At 40.0% G+C, this 23,318-nt stretch overlaps 2 protein-coding genes and 1 long non-coding RNA gene across 3 annotated transcripts; 2 read left to right on the top strand and 1 right to left on the bottom strand.

Moving 5' to 3' along the window:
• The first annotated feature begins 210 nt into the window (after window positions 1-210).
• Window positions 211-4,227, top strand: LOC139991590 (uronyl 2-sulfotransferase). The gene is made up of 7 exons (XM_072011812.1): window positions 211-868; window positions 1,484-1,693; window positions 2,218-2,378; window positions 2,520-2,591; window positions 2,667-2,827; window positions 2,902-3,172; window positions 3,291-4,227. Exons 1-6 carry the CDS (start codon window positions 713-715, stop codon window positions 3,048-3,050), a joined length of 909 nt encoding a protein of 302 aa, XP_071867913.1. The 5' UTR covers window positions 211-712; the 3' UTR covers window positions 3,051-3,172; window positions 3,291-4,227.
• LOC139991591 (adenylate kinase 9) lies at window positions 4,007-15,566 on the bottom strand. Its single transcript, XM_072011813.1, has 10 exons — window positions 10,288-15,566; window positions 9,506-9,583; window positions 7,921-8,048; window positions 7,393-7,568; window positions 6,733-6,810; window positions 6,558-6,655; window positions 6,276-6,416; window positions 4,970-5,066; window positions 4,781-4,903; window positions 4,007-4,662 (listed from the first exon to the last, which is right to left on the bottom strand). The coding sequence occupies exons 1-10, from the start codon at window positions 15,387-15,389 to the stop codon at window positions 4,552-4,554; spliced, it is 6,132 nt and encodes a 2,043-aa protein (XP_071867914.1). The 5' UTR covers window positions 15,390-15,566; the 3' UTR covers window positions 4,007-4,551.
• A 2,659-nt stretch (window positions 15,567-18,225) lies between these two features.
• On the top strand, window positions 18,226-21,399 carry LOC139991393 (uncharacterized). The gene is made up of 2 exons (XR_011800824.1): window positions 18,226-19,798; window positions 19,844-21,399. It is a non-coding gene; the product is annotated as an uncharacterized lncRNA (long non-coding RNA).
• Window positions 21,400-23,318: the final 1,919 nt, after the last annotated feature.

Genomic DNA, 23,318 nt, shown 5'->3' with positions numbered 1-23,318 from the left:
CAAAGAAGTAGAATCATCATTTAGCATGAAAGAGTTGCGCTGCCTTTCACCGTTTTTGCTATCTCACTTTATGAATATGTATGTCGGTCGATGCACTACAAAATTTGTAACAGAAACGAAGGATGCAACCTAGTCGAACAGGAATAGATCTACATTCTAAATGTCGTATGGAAATGGTTTGTTATTTCGCACTTCCCAAGAATTTAAAGGTACAAAAGTTTAACAACAAGCGTATAACAACCAAAAATGTATAATATACCCAATGTAAAGTACTATCTACAATACTTGGCGGATGAAACGAATTTTTATTTAGCTCGCAGCTCCTTCGTTACGCTCGTAAGAATATCAAAATGCATAAACACTTGTATTCTAGTCTATTCTGTTGATATCTCGAGTCGGTTAAACCTCTCAGATGTTTAGTTGAAAACCCCGGTTTATGCATGCGGCGAACGCGATAAATGCATCTGGAAAAGCTAAGTTTCGCTTTTCGTGAGATCCACTATTGGTGGGAGTTTAGGTGAAGATGTGGGGATCAAGCAGTACGAAGTCTCTGACCCACTGACATTCTCTTTAGTTACTTGGTAGAAACAAACGCTGATAATCCGTGACTCAGACTTTCGATGTTCGTGATCAGGATTATTAGCAAAATAGTATCCGAAGAAGAAAGATAGCCGTCATCGAAGGATCACAATCAGTCGAGTCTCGTTTTGAGATGCGGCGAAATCGTGGCTTGCTAACTAGTGTCGCTGTTTGCTTGACAGTTTTCTTCATTGTTTTAAACTCGAAATCAACAGTGGAAACTGTAAACAATACAGGAAGTAGCATAGAAAAACCTTACGCTGGAGAGCAGGAAGTCCATAAAGGTCAGGTAAATTGTATCCAATTAAACGATTCAGACGATGGCAAACTAGGTATTTCAATGTATGTATACGTATACGGTGAAATCTTTCATTTTCTATGAAATATTTTCGACTTTCGATACAATTTGATATGGTACTGTTTGAGAATTGTTTTCTCTTCCAATAGGATAGTGGTCGGGTTTAGATTGTAGTGCAGTGAAAGTGCGTCTGTGAACGATGTAATTATTGGAAAGCGATCTTTCCCTTTTACGATTTACAAACGAGTTTATTGCGTATGATAGAGAATTGGAGAGTTTCCTGATTACGTATAATACTTTACACATTTTGTTGATTTTATTAATAGATTAGAGATTTTTAAAAGATGGAAAGATGGGAAGAAAAGATGGAAAAATGCATATAATATGCAACGATAAATAAAATATTCAAATTACAATAGTACGCGTTATAATATTTTTTAAGTAAAACAAATTATTGTCTAGTTTCTACTCTTTTAGCCGTTTTCATGTAAACTTGAATTTGCATGTATAAATCCATCGCAATCTGTCAGTTTATTTATTAATTTAAACTACTAGCTTGTTGCTGCCGCTATGATACAACGATCATTAATGTGATTTATTGTGCAGACGTATCGATACGTTACACCTTCTCTTGCTGAATTGGGTGGTCGTGGAAGTTTGCCTAAAATGAACCAGCATGTTTTAATGCTGACGCGTGTACCTGATGCTGGAGCTGAATTGTTAGTCTTGATCCTACAACGTCTGCAGGGTTACAATGCGTTTAAACATATACGATTACCACCTGGTGATCATGGGCTTCTATCAACTCTGCAAGAGGTATAATCTCGTACACGACGTTCATAAGATAGTTTTTGAATTACTGTTCTCGATATTAATGCTCGTCCAATAACACGAAATAATGGTAGTACTATTTCAAATGGCAACCGCATAGATCGAATGCCGAACAATAACGTAAGAAATATGAATCAGCTGCTGATTCACTGGCCGCATAAATCTTGGGAAAATTTAATCATAGTACCATGTAGTGGTTGTTGCACTTTACGCTCATGTCAGAGTCGGTTTTCAGTGTTGCAATCGAAGTTGTGCCACTTTCATCTTTCCAATTAAAGTAGCCGAGTCGGAAATACCTATTTGGAGCAAGTCTAGCTAAAGCCAGATAGAGGTGGCGCGACTGCGCGAAATACGATAGGAAAGTTGATAAACGTTAAAAGATTCGATGTATTTTCAGTATGGTAAATAATCATCGTGACATTTTTAGTTTGCAATTTTAGACGATACAGGAGACGCCGATCGTTCAGCGTTTCTCAGTTTATAAATAACTTTGGCTAACTATTTTGTAGGAACTGTTAGTAGAAGAAATTACTAATATCATTAGACAGGAAGCGATTCCTTTGAGTTTCGACGGAGATGTTAGATTCCTGAACTTCTCCAAGTTCGGAAGAGAGTCTCCGACGTTTATTTCCCTAGTGAGAAATCCTATATGTGCGCACAATTTGCGGAGGTAAAAATCAAATTTCTTTTCGGTAGAACTTTTCGTTTTATTTGTATTTTGTCAATTCTTACTGGTATATTATGAATGTAAATAAGCTTACGTGGTGCACAGCTATTAATTGTACTTAAAGATGCATTTGTTACTTTTCAGATATCGTGAAAGGCGAAGTGACATGCTTCATAGAGCCATACCTACGTTCTGTGGTCAAGATCCTCGATGCGCGTGAGTATTTAATAAATTACATCTTTGTGGCACATGGTAACTTTTTTATTTAAATTTATCGCGTATCAATTGTAGAAAGATAAATAATAAATGGGCGTTAGAACGAGCAAAGGCAAATATCGTTGAATGGTACCCTGTTGTCGGTATATTAAATTACATGGAACAATCCATAGACGTACTGGAATACAAATTTCCATATTTCTTTCGAGGTGCTAAACGTAGTTACAGAAAGATTCGTAAGTAATTATAATAAGGTATACTTAGGCGGTAAGGTTTCAGATTGAATCTAGTTTCAATTCATTTCATTTAGAGCCGAGGAAAAGGCACTTTTCCGATCCAACACTCACGCTGAAATCACGAGAAAGAGATATTTTATTTAAGCTTCTCGAGGATGAGATAAAATTTTATCAATGGCTAAAATATCGACTTTTGAACGAAACATTGATCGACATTGATTAAAGCCATGAAATTTACACGATGATAAGTGTCTAGTTTCAAAATATACCAAAGATATTAAATATTCCAATAATAATGATTTTATACAGAAATAAATTTGATTAAAAATTTTTCTAGGAAAAAAGGTATGATCACGGATTCTTTCCCTTTTGTATTTTTACTATAGTATAAGCGAGAGACAGATAGAACTATCGTACTGTTCTAAATTGTGCAGAGCGCAACAAAATATCTAATTTTTTTCAGGATTTTAGTTCCTGTAAAATTAGAATACTGTACAGGAACGATATGCATCTCATTTGCTTAGAGTCGACTCCACTTGCTGAGTGAGAATTCCTAGAAAATATAGGATATACGGAAGAAACTACTTTTCAATCTTCATAGTTTATAATTTATTAATTTTTACATTTTTATTATAAATTCATCCTAACGGTAGCAATAATTTATACGTTTACCATGTCAGCGTTACACTTATGTTTCTATAATAGCTGTTTTCAACGTGTAAACTACGTTAAAGTATCCTCGTTGTCTTTCGATGCATTGGTAGAAACTTCCTACTCTGATAATACTCATAGGGTAGATAACAATAGAAACTTTTATTGAGCAGTGATCATCGATTGGGAATAATCACAGCACGTACAAATATTGTGTCATGTGAAGTTCCAAATACGTAATTTTTATTATTGTAATATACAATAATCTATAGTAATTCGTTTAAACTTGATATTAATTACATTTATTAGCATATAATTAAAAGTACGAGAATTTAAGCCTTTTTTCCCCTTTAAGCATGATATAAAGAGGATATTTCGTTGATATTCAGTTCGTACGACACAAAATACGATAAAATACCTATATTATAACTAGATTAGATAGTTATCTTTATAATTGTAATATTTTAAATGTACAAAGCAAGCTTCAAACACGATTTTACTATTCTCGAGGGAGGAGGTATTAGATAGTTATCTTTTAAAGAAGTATATTTAGAATAAATATGGAAATATACAAAGAAACATTAGAAAACGTACAATGATCGTTTTGTGATTTTACTGATTATTCCGAGTGGTAGAAAGCAGCGTATTATATCATCAAGCTCTTATCATTTATTTACATTTATTGTTGTTTAGAAATGCAAGTTACCGTCATTAAGATCTTGTATAAAATAAAAGAAAAGGTATATGTACTATCTATACGTAATTACCAACATTGATACGATAGAATTGACAAATTACCTCGATCGTATAAGCATAGGATATTTTATCTTTATAGCGTAATAGAACATATAAAAATATCTATTTGAGTCAAATTCGAAATCTTGCTATAAAAACACGTTACTATCATCGATACCAACTATGATATTATACGATCATAAATTGAACGAAAAGTGAAATTAAGAAGTATCAGAAAGCGATTTTGATCGTTTCATGCGCAAATCGCGCGTGCAACAAAACATGGCGATCATGTTGATGTACAGATGAACGAGCAACAAGATGAGTAAAACGTGCCATCACTTTTTCTTTGCATCCTTTAATCCAGCACCAGCGTTAAACTTGAAGAAAACGATGTCTCCGTCTTCGACGACGTAATTTCGTCCTTGTTGCCTATATTTTCCGGCGGCCTATAGTGAAAAGAAAAGAAAATGATTAATATAGCCACATTTACATACACGTATAATAGAACAGTTGGAAAATAAAAGCATTCGATTGGTGTTAAATATCACACGGTACGATACTCACCTTTACCGCTGCTTCCGATCCTTCGTTTTTAAAATCGTCAAATTTCATGACTTCAGCCATGATGAATCCTTTCTCAAAATCTGTGTGAATCTTCCCAGCAGCTTGAGGTGCTTTTGTACCTTTCTGAAGTAACGAAAGATTCACGGATAAGATCATGAAAGAACATTGAAAAAGATCATTTTGAATTACCTGAATCGTCCATGCTTTCACTTCATCGTGTCCCGCTGTAAAGAAGTACTGTAGTTGCAACGCTTTGTATCCTTGAACGATAATCTTGTCAAGCGCGCTAAAAACGATTCGTAAGATGAAACAGCAAATTTTCAACTCGTATTAGAAAAAAGAAGGCGGGAGGGGGGGGCAGAAAAAAATGAATTCTTGGTTCAAAGAAGGGGTGGCCAAAAAACAGGACTGTGGAATATGATTGTCTCGAACCGAATATCGTCTAATGACAGGGTACAAGAAGGGAAGCCATCCTGTTCCGTGAGCCCGACGAACTTCGAGACTTCAGAGAATACACATAAAGCTGAACGACTTAATACCGCAATTTTATCACTCTAACTCTGTCCGAGATCTACTTCGGCGCCTTGGTTATCTGCGGTCTCGAAATAAAATCGCGGTATCTAGAAATCTTTCGTTTGTCCCCTGTGATTACCAAGAGAACCTACCTTATACGATCATTTCGAGGGATCGACAAAATTTGCCGAAGAATTTAGATTTCTAACCATCAATGCTAGATTATAGGTATCATTGGTAACGATTTTATATTTTCCACGCTAGCTATAATTATGCAATCCCCCTCGGTCCAAAATAATTGCAACATAAATTTATATAACGAACAAAATTTTTCCTTATCCAACGCATTATAGTTCTGTACGTCGATTACTTTTATCGGTATAACATATAGTATGTTACAGTGTAACAATGTTGAAAACGTACGCGAACTTGATCGAGTTTACCGTGCATAACACGGGTTGAGTTTGTTCGCGAATGACCCACTAGCCAACTGAACCGGTTGATCCTCATTCCACTCGTCTCCCTGGTTATACCGGTGTGCCCGGGAGGATAGGAGGGGTTTTTATGCAATTTTGCAAGAATTTGAATAGCCGTTCGTAAAAATATAATGCGCCACAGTAAAGATGCCGCAGTTTTTATTGGTCACCCTACATGAAAGTAGGGCTAGTCTAGACGCTTAAACCGAGCCCTCCATTGTTATTACCATTAGTAGATAACCTGGTGCATAGCTAAATATGGGAACCTGACTTTCTTAGGTTTTAAAGCAGGGGAGGATTAGGCTTTACGAATTTTACGATTTTTACGTTCGTCCTTCTCCCATCCTTTCACTCTCTCCCCCTCTCTTTTGTTTCTTTTCTTTTAAATTCACGCAACACACTGCTTATTTTGGCGGTCGTTTCATTTGCAAGTATAAAGATAGTTTCGCGTTCATTTAAAAGTTACAGATAGAGCTATGTAACGAATTATAGACACTGTTACTCACCTAGTAACTTTGTTCTCTTCTTGATATTTCGCACGCTCCGCGTCATCCATATCGAAAAGTTTATTTTCGAAAGTTCCACTGAAAGGGATTAAAATAGCTCCTGGATCGTTCTTATCAACCCATTCTTTGATTTTGATTAACCTGAAATTTACATGTGAGTGTTTAGACATAAGAAAAATTGGTATGTTAATTAATATATCAATGATCTACTGTAGTTTGTTTAAAGCGTTAAATAACGATAATATACATATAAATCTCAGATAATAAACGATATATACATACCATTTATTCTTCTTACGTATGTAATCCTTTTCGGACAGATTAACTAAATAAATGACTGGCTTTGACGTGAGGAATAAATATTTATTGAGAACCTCGATCTAAAAACACGAACGACCAGAATAACATCGAAATAGCATTAAAATTTTTCATTTGCAAAGCGATACGATTAACTTACGTCAGTAGCACTCCAGTCGGCAAACCTGATATGCCTCTTTTCATCCACCATTATACCTTTCACTTTCAATAACGTATCCTGCACAGAAAAGCACTCGATTATATCTGTAAGCGTTAGCTTTCTCCGACAGATTGTATTTTTTACCACTACCGTGCGAAAATATTGGATTCGAAAAAGATCAGTGTTCCGCTAACGATAATAGTCGGCCAGACGAGTAAGTTCGTAAGTAAGTACGCTACCAAGTGGAATAATCCCGAGATCGAACTCTGATTAGAGGATTGTACACTAACGAAACGCCTCTCTATTACTTTGACCGAGAGAGAAGACGAGGAGGTAGCTTGGAACTCTCGAAAAGTTTTAGCAAATTGCAAAGTCTAGAACGAGGGGAGAGATCGGAAATTGCCGTGGGTCAATCCACGGAAAGAGGGTAATTCGATTGATTCGTTCTAGGAAGCAGTGTACCGACCGCGCTCTCTTAATTTCCTCGGTAATTTCGTTCAGACTCTACGATATGCCTACATTTACAATGATTTCCTTCGTTTCTCAATCCGAACGTCAAAAGAGAACGAGTTTCTTTAAACGTCCTAATGTATTTCTTTCGATGTGCAGGGTTAACGACGTTAAAACGCATCAAATCTTCAAACATAAATTACTACTTACGTATTCAGGCTTTAGTTTCTTGTCGTTTCCTCGGACAACGAGCTTCTCCAGTTTCTCCAGATGACCATTTAAAAACTCGATATCTTTCAACCGTAATTCCTCGCTAATTATCTCGAGATCTCTCACGGGATTCACGTCTCCTTCCACGTGAGTAACGTCGTCGTCGTCGAACGCTCCTACGTCACAGATCGTCGAAAATGCGATATTAATTCGCTTAGTTTCGGAAATTTATTTTCTGGAATCGATGCAGTTCTATGAAAACTGTTAACGAATGCTACAACGTATAATACTCTTGCGTCTATAAGCTACTCGTGCGTGTTGCAAGATAAATTCGTGTCCATGATCGCATGTGCAATGCACGGAAGGAGCAAACACGATGATAAACTAATCTCTCGATCTCATCGGCAACGCTACCTTCCCTTTAACGTAATCGATTTTATCAGTTATTGTTCATCTGGGACAGCAACGTCGTCGCTTGCTCCTATATAAAGAGTTTCGTATCGAATCGAACGTTTATGCTGGACTTACGGCAAAGATGAAAAATCCCATCGCAAGCGTTGATGTGCGATAAGAAATTGTTTCCCAGGCCTTGTCCCTCCGCGGCACCTTTGACCAAGCCAGCAATGTCCACGACATTTAAGAAAGCTGGAACTTTGCTGAAACCGTAAATAAGGACGCGTTTCATCGCGATTCTCGATTCGTTCAAGAAGCAAAAGTCGCGAACTCTGTTGCTCTTAAGAGATCGAACTTTGGAGGGTGGTTTCAGCCTTCGAACCTGAGTCACCGCGGCTAAAAGATATACGTATATATATATCTACTATTTTCGGCTGTTCCTCGTGCCTACAAAGTTTCATCCAAATCGGAGCTGGGAGCATTCGCGACTTTTTCTTGTAAGTACGAATAGAATACGACTGATGATGTATTTACACTGTAACATGCACGCGCCTAGAATTTAAACGAGGATGTCGTAGTGACAACGAGCTGTATTTAAATGCTAATGCAAGTAGCATCATTAAACAATTAGCCTTTGAAGAGAGGCGTTAGTAAAATGAGCAAGAAGGGGAGTGCCATGTTAGGTGGCTTTCATTAGGGATCGTTGAATCATCTGACACGTGACAGCCATTCGGACTTTGCAGTGTCGTTGGCCGTTGGCGACAGTGTTACGGAGTTGGGTGCCATGGGTGACCAGGATGGAAGACACGCTCTTTGATCTAACACGGTAGCGAGTTTTAATCTCTTCAAATTAGTTGAATTCCAAGGAAAGCACGTGTCGCAAAGCAAACTCGATTCGTCTTTCACTCGATAATTTTTCGTTACTTTGTTATACTTTGAAGTTCATCGATTCTATGCCGCTCCCTCTCTCTCTCTATTTCTCTCTCTCTTTCTCTTTTGCGCTCTGCCATGGTTAAGTTTAACTGTTTACCAGCGACAACAGCGTCGAAGAATATTTTACCGTGAACCGAACATACGCTTTGCTTTCCAATCTTCCTGCTGCTCTGTACATTCAATCTCGTCGTGTGAACGAGCCAGCGTGATAACGCGAGGCACGGTAAACACGGCTTTCATCGACAAGTTGATGCATACCACAGCACGTATAGCGGTTTCCATGTGTTTCGGTGGAACTTTCATCGCGTTTGATTAGTTTCGAGTGTCACGTGAAATTTTAATTAATCTTTTCTAGCCCCTCCTCGGAGGGCATACATTGATCTTTCTAACGCAAAATAATCCAGTCAATATCGCGTATAAATCTAAGTTTTAGAAATATCTCACGAAATGTTATCTTAAATAATAGTATGCCACAAGCGAGTAAAAGAAAAACGTACGTGAAGTCGGTTGATATTCAACGTGAGTTATACGTCGCGTAGACGAATTTTGTCGAATCTGCATTGCAGATCACGTACCGCTTTCTCTCCTCCCTATCCCTGCCTTGTGAAAATAGAAGCAAAGGAGTATGGAAATGTCAATGGTTATTCCAACTCGTTTCCCATTGCGAGGGCACATTTTCTGGTAGACTCGTCACTTTTGTTCAATAATACAGTAACGCGTATCATATATTTGTCGTTACGATCGAACAATATTTTCACCGGTATGTAGTAGCAGGTTTGATACGTACCTAGCTGGCTTAAAATATTCGCACAGGTAATCGAATCTTGCGTCAGGAACTGGTACGCGACGTGCTGAAAGATAAAATCTAGTTAAACGACAAATACGGTCAATTTTTCTTAACAAATAACACGCGTCATCGTATATTCACACAGGGAATAAAGAAATAATAGGATATTGGAAAAAGAAATTCCAGTCAGACAGTAGATTATCTATACGTTGTTTATTGTCTATTTACAAATTGTTTATTAGACTGAGATATAAAGTTTTATAATAATATTTGGACACGATTAAAGTACAAAATATTTAATTTATTCGTCCTATGATTCGTCGTCGAGATTCGATAAAATGTGTAATAGAAAATAATAGGACATATTATCTATTCACAATGTGTTAATACTTTATTGATTTTCCATCTCGGGATCGGCTAAAATTTGTGTCGGTGATGTTCGACGAAACGAAATTGAAATAGACTTAGGTATATATATACGAGATAACACAGACAATTGTCCAGTGAATCTGTGAGTAGGATTAACCTCATCTTCATATACAGGTGCATGTATGAAAGGGTTTATCCTTTTCTTCATCGTTCGGGTCGCTGTTTTGATAATCATTTCACGACTGTACATTCTTCTGCTAATTGTTTTGTACAACTCAGTTTCTTTTAAATCGCAACATGTGTTACGAGCCTTTAAGTATACACCGATGTAAACGGCGGCGGTAGCCGAAGGCGATAAACCTGGTAATTTCGGCCGATCTACGCTGATTTCGTTTACAGCTTTGATTATTAACTTGGAAACCGTTTGTTCCAAGAAACCAACATTTGGCAGAGATTTTACGTCGATCGTTGGCATCGTATATAAAAATTTTATTTGAACGTTCGCGTATTTATCGGGTTGCGCTATAAATTTATCGCGACAATCTTCCGTACAGAACAGGTATAGATTGTCTTTGTACAAAACTGCTGTAACTATTTTTCCAGGTACAAGTTTGCGATTTGGTAATCCATCGAAGTACGTTACTAAGCAAAATCCTCTGACTTGCAAACGTTTAGCCCAACACGAATGTTGCAAGTCGATCGTTTCGGTTAAAATTCGCGGACGATCTGCCGGTGGATACGAATTGTTCGCTGGTGGGAGATATTTTTGCGGGTGTTGAGTAAATTCATCGGTGTGTTGCGGACAAATCCAGTAGAAGTGTTCCCTAAATTGAATAGTGCCTCGATGATCCGGAGGCCCCGAAGTCTTCATCGTGTTCTCGTAGTACAAGCAAAGAGGACAATAGGACTCGAACCGGCTTTGTCGTCTCCTAAATTCGTACGGCGAGACGCTCATATATTTCAAGCTGTGAATTTTATCGTAGTCACTTTCACGAAAGTACGATCTGATGATCGTGTATCTCGAACATACGCGTCGATCAGCTTGGCTCCACACGTACCACATACATTTAGTCGCGTCTAATTCTATTACGTTCTGAGTGAAACTTTTTAACCAAGTTCGAAAGTGTCCCTGATCGACTTCCCAAACGGTATAGCGATGAGATAAAAAGCTACTCGAGAAGCTAGGTGGTTTTATCGTTCCATCGTCGGATGCGCGAGACGAACGGTCGAGACAAAAAGCTAGATTCGCTTTCAGGTCGAGAGTGATCATTGGTTGAAGACCTAGAAACGTCAGTTGCTCGTATTCTTTGCGGTTTAGGGGAAAACCATCGAGCACGAAACCTTGGGAAATTACATTAGGATCGATGGAATACATTTCAACGGCACGGTTTACGCATTCCGTTGGAACCGTTCGACCTGCACGAAGAGAAGATTCCGTCAATTGCGCCCACTCTGTCCAAGGAAAATATTTGACGATGTAACGTAGAGCGGCTCCTCGCGTTATCACTTTCACGCCATATTTGTTGGCAAATCGTTGCGCAAGAGTCGTTTTCCCGCATTTCGGTGGGCCAATGATAGAGAGCCGGAATGGAATAATAGGTGCGCAAGAATCTCGTTCGAGATATTCGAACGGACTCTCTAAAAATGCGGTCTGCGCGTCTTTGCCGCCGAAGAAGTAGACAAATTGTCTGTGTATGACCGGATAAATCTCCTGCACAGATTCCAGTGGCAGAAACATTTGCAGAGGAACGTTATTTTGACGCAACTGCACAGGACACCAGCGGCCAAAGGAACTTGAAAGATAATAGCCGCAATCAAGCAGAGTGTCGGCTGTTTCAAGATCGATGGTATAGATCTTCTCCAGGATAGAGATATCTCGACGAACGTAAGGCTCGAGAATTCTCATAATTCGCAGCAAAACGTCTTTTACATCTGCTTCGGCATCCATTACGATATACGGTATCGATTCATTTTCTAGAAGGCTCCGAATAGCAGCTATCTTTTGAGAGTCAGTTTCATACTTGCTGAAAAATTCCTGCTCGATTCTTCGTCTCGCTGTTTCCAGATCTTCCCAGTCGGTGAACAGCACAGGCTCAGGATTCTCTCGATACCACGTTTCTTCTAATTCAAACCTTTTCACTTCCATTTCTTCCAAATCCGTATCATCGCTCAGCATGTATTCCTCCATGAGTATATCGTCTTCGTTCTTGTATTCGTGCTCCGCGTTATCTTCTTCTTCCCCGATATATTCTTGACCGATCATCTCATGCAGCATCCTTTTTATCCAAATATCTCGATCTCTTCGATAATCTTCGAGCTGCGTATCGTATCGTAATTGTTCGATACGTTTCTTCTCTTCCAAATTTTGTTCCCACGACGCGAGTAATTTCGGTATTACTCTGTCCGATACCGTCTCTCTACCGCAACGAAGTTCTATTATTATCTCGGGCACCGTGTACTCTCTTACAGCAGTTTTCACGTCTTGCGGACAACTTGGAAACTGATCGAACACTGCACCGTGTTCGCTGTAAATTCCTTCGAAAAATTGCGATAAACATTCGTCGTGCATTCTTTCAGGAAGAAGCACACTACCGTCTCTCCAATAACTTCGAATAAGTGTCAGAATTGTATCAGAGTCGCTGTTGTATCTCTCGTCGCTCAGATCTGCTGGCAATTCTACCTCATTGGGAAGTTCGTTTGACAAAACAAGAACGTCTCTGTGGGATAATGGTCGCATTCCACGGGATTCCATATACGCAGTGAAACAATTAAAGTAATCTATATGAAGCAGACCATATTCTCGAGATATCGCGTTTGACAACGTGCTTTTCCCACTTCCTGATGGACCAATGATACTCATACGAAGGGGTGGAATTAAAGATAAAGGCCTTTTCAATGGAAGACCTAATTTTTGCGGGCCACGTAAAAATTCCTCGAGAGCTGTGAGACTAGATAGATGATATATCTTATCCATAAAAATAGCGCTGAACTCTTCTTTGCCTTTCCAAAATATATTATATCTTAATAACGCCACTGGACAGTAGTAATTAGTGTCTCCAAAGCGACGATTATCTTCCTTAGAAGGTAATTCCGCCGTTTCCCTTTCACCTTCCCTTTCTTCTTCTTCTTCCTCGATATTTTCCGTACCATCGGTCATGCCGATATATTCTGCAAGATCTCTTTCTCTTTCCTTCTCCTCGTCAGTCATAACTCTTGCTTTATCCATGTAACGATCCTTAATTCGATCCATGACGTATTTCGAGACATCGGTGATTTTACCAACATCGCAGGTAATAAGATTTCTGCAAGTATCCATCGCTTTTTCTCGTATCGGTTCCCAATCCGATTCAAACCTCTGAATGTGTCTAATATATTCGACCAGACCTTGCACATCTTCCTCGCCCTCTTCATCTCCAAGGTCTTCGAAGCTTTCTTCAAATTGCTCATCCTTTTCGATGCCACGAATTTTGCGCCATTTTGATATCAAATAATCGTAAGGATCCTCGTCGAACAAAAGAATCGCATCCTCGAAGATAATCTCCGAATCTTCCACGATTGTTTTCCAAGAATCGATATTCGGATACATACCGTCTACGATGTAACCTCCGTCTCTCCATGTTTCAATATCGATTTCTTCTCTCGGCACGCTCCGTATAGCTTCCACAATCGCATGATCCGACGAATAAATATACGAGTTAACGTTCGCCGAAGATTTTCCGATTTCCTTCGCGTTTATTATCGTGCCTTTTAACGCTCGTGCCAATTCGTCGCAGAGATCAGATTTGCCAGAATAGTCAGGTCCAAATACTACGATTTTACAGGTTGGGCGGGGAGACAAAGGAGAAATAAAAGTTCTTGGATTTTCGACAAACAAATCAGCAGCGTCGTTCGACGAAAGAAAGAAGACTTTGTTCATAAATCGAACGGCGTGTTTCGCTAATCCTTCCGCTGTCCTTCCCTTTGTTAATTCGACGGGACAAAGAAAATTCCAGGACGACAGTCTCCAAGGGAATAGAGGCGAAACGGTTTCTCTGTTTCTCAGGTCTTGAAACGCTTCTTCGTTCGACTTATCTTCAAATTCGTCGCCAGTTACGGGTACCACTGGCGATTCACCCTCGAATTCTAACGCAGCGTGATTCGCGAATCTTCGCGGAAGAATTACACGCGGCACTGGCAATGTGCGCATCCGTGAGATAAAAATTTGAAACATTAGCGATACGGGTGTACGACCATCCACGCGAATTACGTTCTGTGGGTTGTACAGCAAGATCCATTTCTCGATCGTGGGCAGTGCCAGACGTTTGTACATCGCACATTGCGATTCTACGTTGGATCTCCCGTCAGAAGGTCGTTTCAGTAAGTATTTCCCCTGGTTCTCGTCTAAAACTCGTTCTTCCTTCGTCAACTCTTGATACAATTCAAAGGAAACGTTCATGTTATTCTGCATTTTGTTATGAGAAAATAACATCTCAATATGTCTGCTCATACCAGCGAAACTCGTGTCTACGGTGCGACCAGTTGTCGGATCTATACGAAAATGTGCACGCTTTATCGTTGTGTCCGCGTCAGGACACATTACGTAAATGATTATCGATGGTTTTATGGGCCACGTTGCGAAAATATCTTCGATCTGACTTGAAATAAAATGTTCGTAACGTGGATTTTCCAATACGATACATACTTGATTCTCTGCCTTCTGATCGCGAGAAGTCGAAATATCTTTGCTATTATCCGACACATCGTGATGTTCGATCGCTTCTTCGTTCGCTGTATTACAGGTTCTAGGAACCGACGTGTTAAAAATCTTCATAAAATTCTCGTCATTTTCTGGATCCAGCTTCTCGGTGGAAACATTTGGGTAAGAAGAATAATCGAGCGTCTCGTTTGGAATTAACGGCAATCCTTCTACAACGTACCCTTTGTGAAACACGTCCCTTTTATTGAGACGACTCGCTATCAAATTCATGATAATTTCCGGACCTAAACATTCGCCTGTTTTCAACACGTCTGCCATGAATTTACCTTTTTCGCTATTTTGCTGAATTTCCTGTTTCATGAGCGATAACGGAGAAATCAAAACGCAATTCCAAGAGTCCGCGATCATAGTCGCAAGTTTCGTAGTGTTCAAGTCAGGTTTTCCCAGAACGACGAAACAAGTTGGTTCGCTTGCCAGATATTTGTTTCTCGCTTCGGTTTCGTCATAGGGATCGCGAATCTCGTGAGGTTCTTGAGAGGGTTCAAAGTGTGCTCGGACATTTCCATACTCTCTCGACTCGCACTTAGCGGGAAATCTAGTAAATGGATTCGTATCTTCGTGGAAGACGTAGTAAGAGTTAGCTTTTGGATACACACATCGATGAGCTTCGGGCCAGGAAGGAGAATACTTCTGGCGAGGATATCCTTTGATGAATCGGAAGAAACTCTTTTTTATAATAAACGATGCATCTGCGTAAAACTTCTCGTGCTCATCTTCCTGCTTTTCTTTTATCTTGGGACGCGATGTTTCATCACACATCGTTGGATATATCTCATTTTTAGGTTACTATATAAATCTTTTACACAGAGTTGCAAACAAACGATATGCGATTTAATGTCAGGTTAAATATTTGCAGTGGTAGATGCGAAGTACGATTAAAGTTATTAGGCCGGCGCATCTAAAAAATGTTGCTTTGTATAGTAAAAATTGAATTAAATTTCAATTCGATTATATCATGCGCTGTACAAAAGATTTTCTACGACGTACAACACGATATCGCTATTATGATTATTAGACTGCGAATGTATATGCAATCATAGATGAAATTTAAAGGTAAAGTTAATATAATACAGAAAAATACAGAAAATTTCCTAAGCGAAGTGCTCGTCGTAACTTTTAGTAAGCGAAACGAGCCAAGTTCCATTTCTTTACTTTCTTTTTGTACTTTACTTGTAGAAATATAAATTTGCACAGAAATCCGCAGTCTATAATAAGCATGCATAAGAAAAAGATATGAATACTTATTTTCATTGGGATCGATGGTGCAGAAGGGGAAGTTCTCAGCAGCAGCCTGGCTTTTCGTGAGAACGTTGAAGAAGGTTGATTTACCTACGTTAGGTATGCCTACTATACCAACTTTCAAATTGGTACCTACGCGGCCAATAAGCGGCTTCCTTTCAGGTTCTTCGATTTTCTTTGGCGCCATTCTATGACAGAAATATAAATCTATCGTCATTGCACACATTCGTATGAAACCGTATCGCGATTACAAGAATCCAACCACTGATTAGAAGCAAATCTTGCAACACGTTTGTCGAAGGTTCGGTTCGATTCGAAAAGTTCCATTCATTTCCACAGCGACACTATTCGCTTCACAATGGCCAGGTTTACCGATTCGTCTTTGTCTACGTACTAACGCAGCATGCAAAAATGACCGCGTCTGCATATTTATAGGGAGAGAGGGGGCTGATATATCAGTTTGCATGAACAGAAATGAAAATGATCCAACATCGGCCACGCCCTTGTTCCTCCAACCCTCGGAATCTTTAACAGTCCACCATGTTTCACCTACCTATGCACGCATGTGCCCCCCGGCCTCTTGATACTTCGAACAGAATCAAGGCACGGCGAACAGAGCGGAGTAGAACGAAGCAAGAGAGCAGAGTCGAGAGAGTCGGCTTCTCAAACATCGGGTCGCTTTCGAGCGCTCGGGGTGACTAATTATATTAATGCGGACGGCACATCAAGCGATTGCTGTATTTACCGCAAGATTGCCCCCCTTCTTTCTTTTCATCCTTCGCTCGCTGTACAACAGGGCCCGCGCCATATCAAAAGGATGAAACAGGTACGAGACGCCTACGGGAGGCGAAGGGAGAGAGCCGGGGAAGGCCAAGGGAAGCAAAGGGAGGCGAACGAAAGTGCGGAGAAGCGAATTCGACGAGAAAGAAGAAGGGACGAGGTGGATTCTCCTGAGCAAAGATGCGAGGGAGGAGGAATACGTCGGGTAAGGGGACCGACGATTACTGGGCACCAAAGCCGCGAATCACCGGCATCACGCCGGGAATCTGCAACCGCGCCTTAGGCCGCCAATCCGCCACCGACTTTGCGATTCCTCTTCCTCTGTCTCGTCTTTCGGATCCCTCTCTCTACCCTTCCTTTCTCGTTCCTTTTCACACGATCAGCCATCCCGACTGTCTTTCCTCTTCCTCTCCGTCTATCCCCGAAACTATCTACTCTCTCGAACAGTTTAACTCGAAACCGCGCCACCTCCGACCGTTCTTCATCACGGTACCCACGAAATTTGCAGATTACGATAATGGAAGAGAAGAAAGGACCCGCCCGCGATGCTACTCAACAGCCGCTCTGGCGCCGTCGTATCACCGTCGCCTCTGCTTTTACGACATTGTCTCGCCATCGCTGCCTCCGCTTTATCGATCACTTCTTCTACCTCTTCTATCTTTACCTCGATAGAAATATAGCAATACATTATTAAAGACGATAGTTTCTCGAGTTAGAACGAATCGAGTAAAACGTACGTGATATAAATTTTGAAATTTGAAATTCGAAAAAGGCGCCAATCTTTAGTACCGTATCGGTTGGATTGGGGGTGCTTCGAGCTTTAGGTGTATCGTACAGTGCTGCCGCGTAGCACTAGATTCTCGAACCAAACGCAAGATGCACACCAGATCTTAACCTTACTTTAGAAGGAGAGCGAGTTATTTATAGATTGCTAACTTTAACAATTTCCAGTTATTTGTTTTTTAACATTCTTACAGTATGCTCGAGTCGTTCGTTCGTACGTAAGAGCCACGTGTATGTTTCTATCAGCACAACAAACGTTGCATCATTTTTGCATGCACGTACGTTACCTGCTTCTGCGGAAATTATAGGAAAATCTACGAGAATAACGTTGTTCTCGGTCGCTACGAAGATGATTAGATAATTAAGTATCGATTAAATACCTCGAGTATTTTTCGTATTGTTCCTAGGTAAATATCACTGCACAACGCGTGGCAAAGATAGGAACACAGCACTGCACTGTCGTCGACGTCACACGTTCGACCGGCCTTTAGTAGTGAAACAGATATCTATATTACCAGCCGAGAGTTTTGTCGATTGGATAAAAGAGGATTAAATAAAGGAAAAAAGGACAATGAAGCTACAAATTAAAATAAAAAATGAGCAATCAAAGTACGCTTTGAATTATAACTCGAACAATAGTATCGCATTCTTCTCATTTGTTTTTTCCCATTATTATATACTATTATCCGCTGTTTTGATATTTAATTACTTCTTGCTATTTCTGAAACGATTTCTTGAGTTCGTTTCAATGATCTGTTCCTGAAGTATCTATTCGCAAACGAGTTCATTATAATTCTAGGAATAGCTTTGTGGAATGAAACGCTACCTTTAATCCGTGGGAGAAAAAGGGGCCATCAGAGAGGGTTGATTGCAATGCTTTCGTGGAAACCATAAACACGCACGCTCTTCCCCAAACAAATGTGCAAAACCACTTCAACGTTAAAAAATACTCGTGATTGAAATCGTAGCGTAAAACTGTGATTTCGTTCAAGCGGAATTAAAGCGACTTTTAAACCTTATCGTTGATGCAACTAACGCTGCACACGCCATGGTTTATTCTTCGCTTTCACGAGTTCAACAATTTTCTAACGTTAACTCAATTGTGATTCGTTACGTAACGCAACATCCATGCAAAGAGGAGTGTCGTGCCCCGAAATACGAGCGCGATTATTGGAGTCTAATTCGACGGTGTGCGTATGTGATGGGAACGCACGCCGTTGATCACCGGAGGGCCGTAATTCGAAGGATAATATTAAGATTGCCTCGGAATGGAGAAAAAAGGATAACCGAGTATGCAGATGTGTGCGTGTATGCGTGCCTTTATGTCTGGCGCCGTGAGACTGGATCAGGAAAGGATGCGACGATCGTTGACACCGACATTGTATTTCAACGTGCAATTCGTTTCCTACCTTAGAAAGAAAAATGATTGTTACGCGAAAAGAGTTTTCCACGAGCTCTCTTAATTTCCAAAATTGCTTAATTCGCTTTAATTGCAAGAACGCATAACGTTCACCGTGGAAGCCGAACGTATTATGTAATTTGCATAACTTGGTGAGATTTCAATTACGCCACAGACATATTTCTTGCGAGCACGATATTGCGTTAACTGATGTTTCATTTGGCGAACAGATTTCTAACATTGTGTCGACCTTGTGCCGTATGATTATTTCAATTATTTTATTACGAACCGTATCAATCTCGGCCCATATAATGCATATAATCAGAAGGCTATTATTCCACGAGCGCACGGCTGGCGGAAAGGACCTTTCTCCTACCTCTGTTCGGCCCCGTAGTCCGTACCATCTCAACTCGCTCGTTTTCGTGATATTGTAATTTGAAGACCGCAAACTCGTTGACGTCACTGGTGCACTGGAGCATCTTGCCAGCGTAGCGCACGATCGAAGCTCTTCTTCCTTCTGCCCTTTCTTATTGCTTCGACAATTTCGATGAAAAGCATATTAAAGCCCGGCGAATTATAGGAATTTCGGCAGATTAGATATGCGCCGAATTGAAGGATTGCGTTACTAATTCCGGCGAAAACGCCGACGCGCTGCTCGTTGCTCCAAGATTTATTTGACCACGATGCACCACCGGGTTCCAACGAACGAATAATCTTATTAGTTGCGACGTAGTTGCATAAGAAATTTCTATCCGAATCATGATCGCGTTAAACCATGTTCCGGAAGACGCAAATACGAAGAAAGCGAATCCTAACTTGTTCGAACCGCGATACCTGGCCATTGAATCAGAACCATTCGGAGCATTCGATATTTATTAGCTTTTTAGTCGATCGAGAGGTACGAGCAAATGTAAATGGCAAAGTTACGAAGCAAACATCAAAGAAATGCAATAAAATCGATACTACGGTAAATAAAAAGTAAGTTGCTCGTTCGAAGCAGCGTTCGAAGCAGCGTTCGAAGCAGCGGTCGAAGCAGCAGTCTCTCGAAGAAAGCGAAAAGATTGAAGAAAGAAAGGGCATTTAATATCTGTTCAAATAGTACACACCTTACGGACTGTCAATTACTTAAAAGCGATTGCACACCGTAATATTCGAGCAGTCAGTCGTTTGGTCGCGGCGTTCTCGAATATACCGAGTGTTTTTATTACTAGAAAAAATAGAAGACGGACCGTAAATGGAGCACCGAATAACAGGGTGCGAGAAATAAGAACAGAGTTTGCATTGGTAGATAATAAATGTAGAAAACGATCGTTTAATGAGAAACATGCAGGACTCGTCTTTACGAGGAAATAACATCGAAACTATCGAGCGTGGGCCAATTAGACGGCGCATAAAATTTTTGTTTCGTATCCCGCTGTAATACGCGCGCTGCAATCACCGTTAAAGATGACTTAATCGACGTCTACGTTAATTGATATCCTTATTTAACATTCCAAACTAGAAAAGTAGGTGCATGAAACTACCAATTAACATTAAATTCGACGCTCATATTCTCGAGTTTCTCGCCTCTTTCGTATCGGTATTGGAAACGAGGTAGAGAGAAAAGACATTTATAAGATGATTTATGGCAAGAAGCGAGCAACTGTCGACAGGCATGATAATCTCTATGATATAGGAAGGTCGTAAAATCGGTCAAATGTCAAACTTTACACGTGCATGGTATTTGAACAAGTAAATTGATACGTAATTGGTACGAAACTTTAATTGTTAGATCTACCGAGTGCATTGACGCTTTCTGAACCATGATAATTACAGACATAAAATTATTAAAGCGTAACGATAAGCAACTGGAAAATTATCCCATTTTGTTTTACGCGGCACGTATTATATGTATAAAATGGTAATTTTACCTTTAACTTGATTTAGGTCCGATGGAAAGCTTTTGGTGCACCTATCATTGTACACATCATCGCGCATGATGCTTCAAGAATCATGCGTATAAGTGGATTCAATAACTCGATATTAACCAGCGACTTGGTCCACTTAACGCGAATAAAATTGAAAAAAATGTTGCCGGAAGATAACGATGTTGTAATAACTTCCCAGCAAGTCGGATAAACGCTAGAAACGGTTCATTGGCTGCATTACGAGCTCATAAAATACGATGCTGCTTCCACGTTGCATCCGCTGTTTCATGTTTTTACGAGGCAAATTGAAGATTATAGAATGACCGCTCTCGCTTTTCTCAGCTGTTGCTGCATCGTTTAGGAGCATTATAACTCGCCGTTTCCTTTCTTCCTTTGCATAACCATATTCGGGACACGACTGGCCGTAGGAAAAGGAAAATTACGCAGGAAGATACGGAGCGATTAGAAAGAATTTGTTAGGTAACGAGTCGTCGGGGATTGTCTAAAAAATTTTAGAATCGTGGAAATACTTTGCCTCCGACAACTTCTTCGTTAAGAAGTAACGTTATCTTCTAATTTAGGATACGTTGCTGTGCTTTTATGCTTTCGGGGAGGAAGGAAACGCGAAATAAAATCGAAAAACAGCACGTTAATGTGGAAATCATTGGATTTTTATCCTAGGAAACTTTCAAATTATACACGTTCAGGATGAAACAGATTATAAACACTGTATCGAGATAGACTAGAAGAACATCCCTAATAACTAATTGCATAGGGGCGTAAAGAAGCCTTGATAATTCTTCGAGCATGTAGCCACGCAATTAAGGTGTAACGTTTCGAAGTTCTGGTCGTAAACAACACGGGCAAAGTAGCGGAACCTCCGAGGCTCGGTTCCGCCCGTCAATTGTTACCAATTGTTACCAATCAGAGTAATACGTGTCATTATAGCGAGAAGGTTAGCAGCAATACGCACAACGATCATTCTGTCATGTACCTACAGAACAGATTGCCCCGACAACAATATTAATTTGGATAATTATCAACGGGTAATCGCGTTGCTCGCATTCTACACACGTGAACTCGAATCAACGAATACGTTCTACGATTTCATTAATTATTTTTTGTCGATGCTTTGCTCATCGAAGTATCACGAACGATCGCCATATCGCGTTAATAGTTACGCGCTAAACGAGTGTGATACGTTGCTTTGTCCCACCGGCAACGTAGAAATAATAATATCCTACACCTGTGGGATTAATCGATAAGGTGTTAATAATATCTCAAGGCTGTTGATGCTATTAATTAGAACAAACTATAAAAATATTATCTCGCGTTATTATAACGCGCGTAAATCGTATACACCTGTTATTATATCTGGACGCGCGCAATGATTAAAATTAATTAGTGAGACACAGAGAAAATTCGTTTCTTAACACGCTTTTAACTGTCGCTGTTCAACGGACAATTTGTTGAAAATTAATTAACACAACGCGTACGATGGTGCAACAGTGAGTTTTACAGCGCAGAAATCCGGTGTTTCAGTCTGCCAACGTGTTCTCCGCCTATCGTTGTTCCGAGATTTTCTAGATACTTGATCTATTCTCTTGCCGTTGCATATTTTCACAAACTGATTCCTGCAGATCCTTTTGTGTCTGCGATTCTTTTGGGATAATCGATATTTTCCAACGTTTGGATTAATTGGAGCGACGATATTTTACCCGGAAACTTGTTTTACGCTCTGTCAGCTAACTTATTAAAGAGCAGTATACGTACACACGGTATATATCGTAATGTTATAAATTCCTTTGAATGTTTCCAAAAATGAAATAAAAAGAAGAAACAGAAATTTCTATAGTTACGAAATGCAAAATTAATGGAGACAAAACAATTTCAAATAGTAACATTTATAAGTAACATTATTCGTGTAATTTAATTTGGACAGAAATGAAAGAACACAGCAGAAGGTAGAGGATTGATAAAGGAAAGAAATGATTTTACCCAAGAGTTGACTCGTCCCGATGAGTTAAACAGGTTAAAAGAAAGCGACATATTTGACGCTACGTAACATCTTCGACGTTGGTAGGTATCGTGCGCGTTCGCGATGTTACATTTTTGTTGCTTGTGCATCGTTCCGCGAGTATTACGCGAGAATGAAGATGAGGCATCGATCTTTGATTTTGCATAGCTGGAACGATCCGGTCTGATTGGAGCACGGGCTGAGCAGTTTTAACCAGTGAACAGCAGCGGATCAAAAACGATTCGAAAGTCGCGATGTATCGCGCTCCTTGTACAGCTATAAGAAGAAGTAGTAGAAGAAGAAGAAGAAGAAGAAGAAGAAGAAAACCAACGCGTTCGTGCATCGCGTGGCAGAAACTGAACCAACCAGTGGCCACGCCTCCTTAGACAGCCGCCAGCCAACAATTAAGATTTGATCGGCAAAAATGGTTGAGGCAAAATGGCGCTGGCCACTGAATACGTAATGCTCATGGACGAGACTGGCCGACCTGCTGGCGGAACCGGCACAACACGTGCTTCCTTGCATCCGGACTGCAGTCAGACTCGCGTTTATGATTAGAGGGT

The sequence above is a fragment of the Bombus fervidus genome, chromosome 10, assembly GCF_041682495.2.
Source record: "Bombus fervidus isolate BK054 chromosome 10, iyBomFerv1, whole genome shotgun sequence".
Lineage (NCBI taxonomy): Eukaryota > Metazoa > Arthropoda > Insecta > Hymenoptera > Apidae > Bombus > Bombus fervidus.
Note: the sequence above shows the minus strand (reverse complement) of the source record. Positions and strands in the feature narration are given on the sequence as shown.

Coding starts and splice junctions, on each gene's coding strand:
- LOC139991590 (XM_072011812.1), top strand. CDS start 713: ATGCGGCGAAATCGTGGCTTGCTAACTAGTGTCGCTGTTTGCTTGACA. Junction 1,694..2,217: donor TTCTATCAACTCTGCAAGAG/GTATAATCTCGT, acceptor ACTATTTTGTAG/GAACTGTTAGTAGAAGAAAT. Junction 2,828..2,901: donor ACGTAGTTACAGAAAGATTC/GTAAGTAATTAT, acceptor CATTTCATTTAG/AGCCGAGGAAAAGGCACTTT.
- LOC139991591 (XM_072011813.1), bottom strand. CDS start 15,389: ATGTGTGATGAAACATCGCGTCCCAAGATAAAAGAAAAGCAGGAAGAT. Junction 5,067..6,275: donor GAAGAGAACAAAGTTACTAG/GTGAGTAACAGT, acceptor AATCGTTTTTAG/CGCGCTTGACAAGATTATCG. Junction 4,663..4,780: donor GATCGGAAGCAGCGGTAAAG/GTGAGTATCGTA, acceptor TTTTCACTATAG/GCCGCCGGAAAATATAGGCA.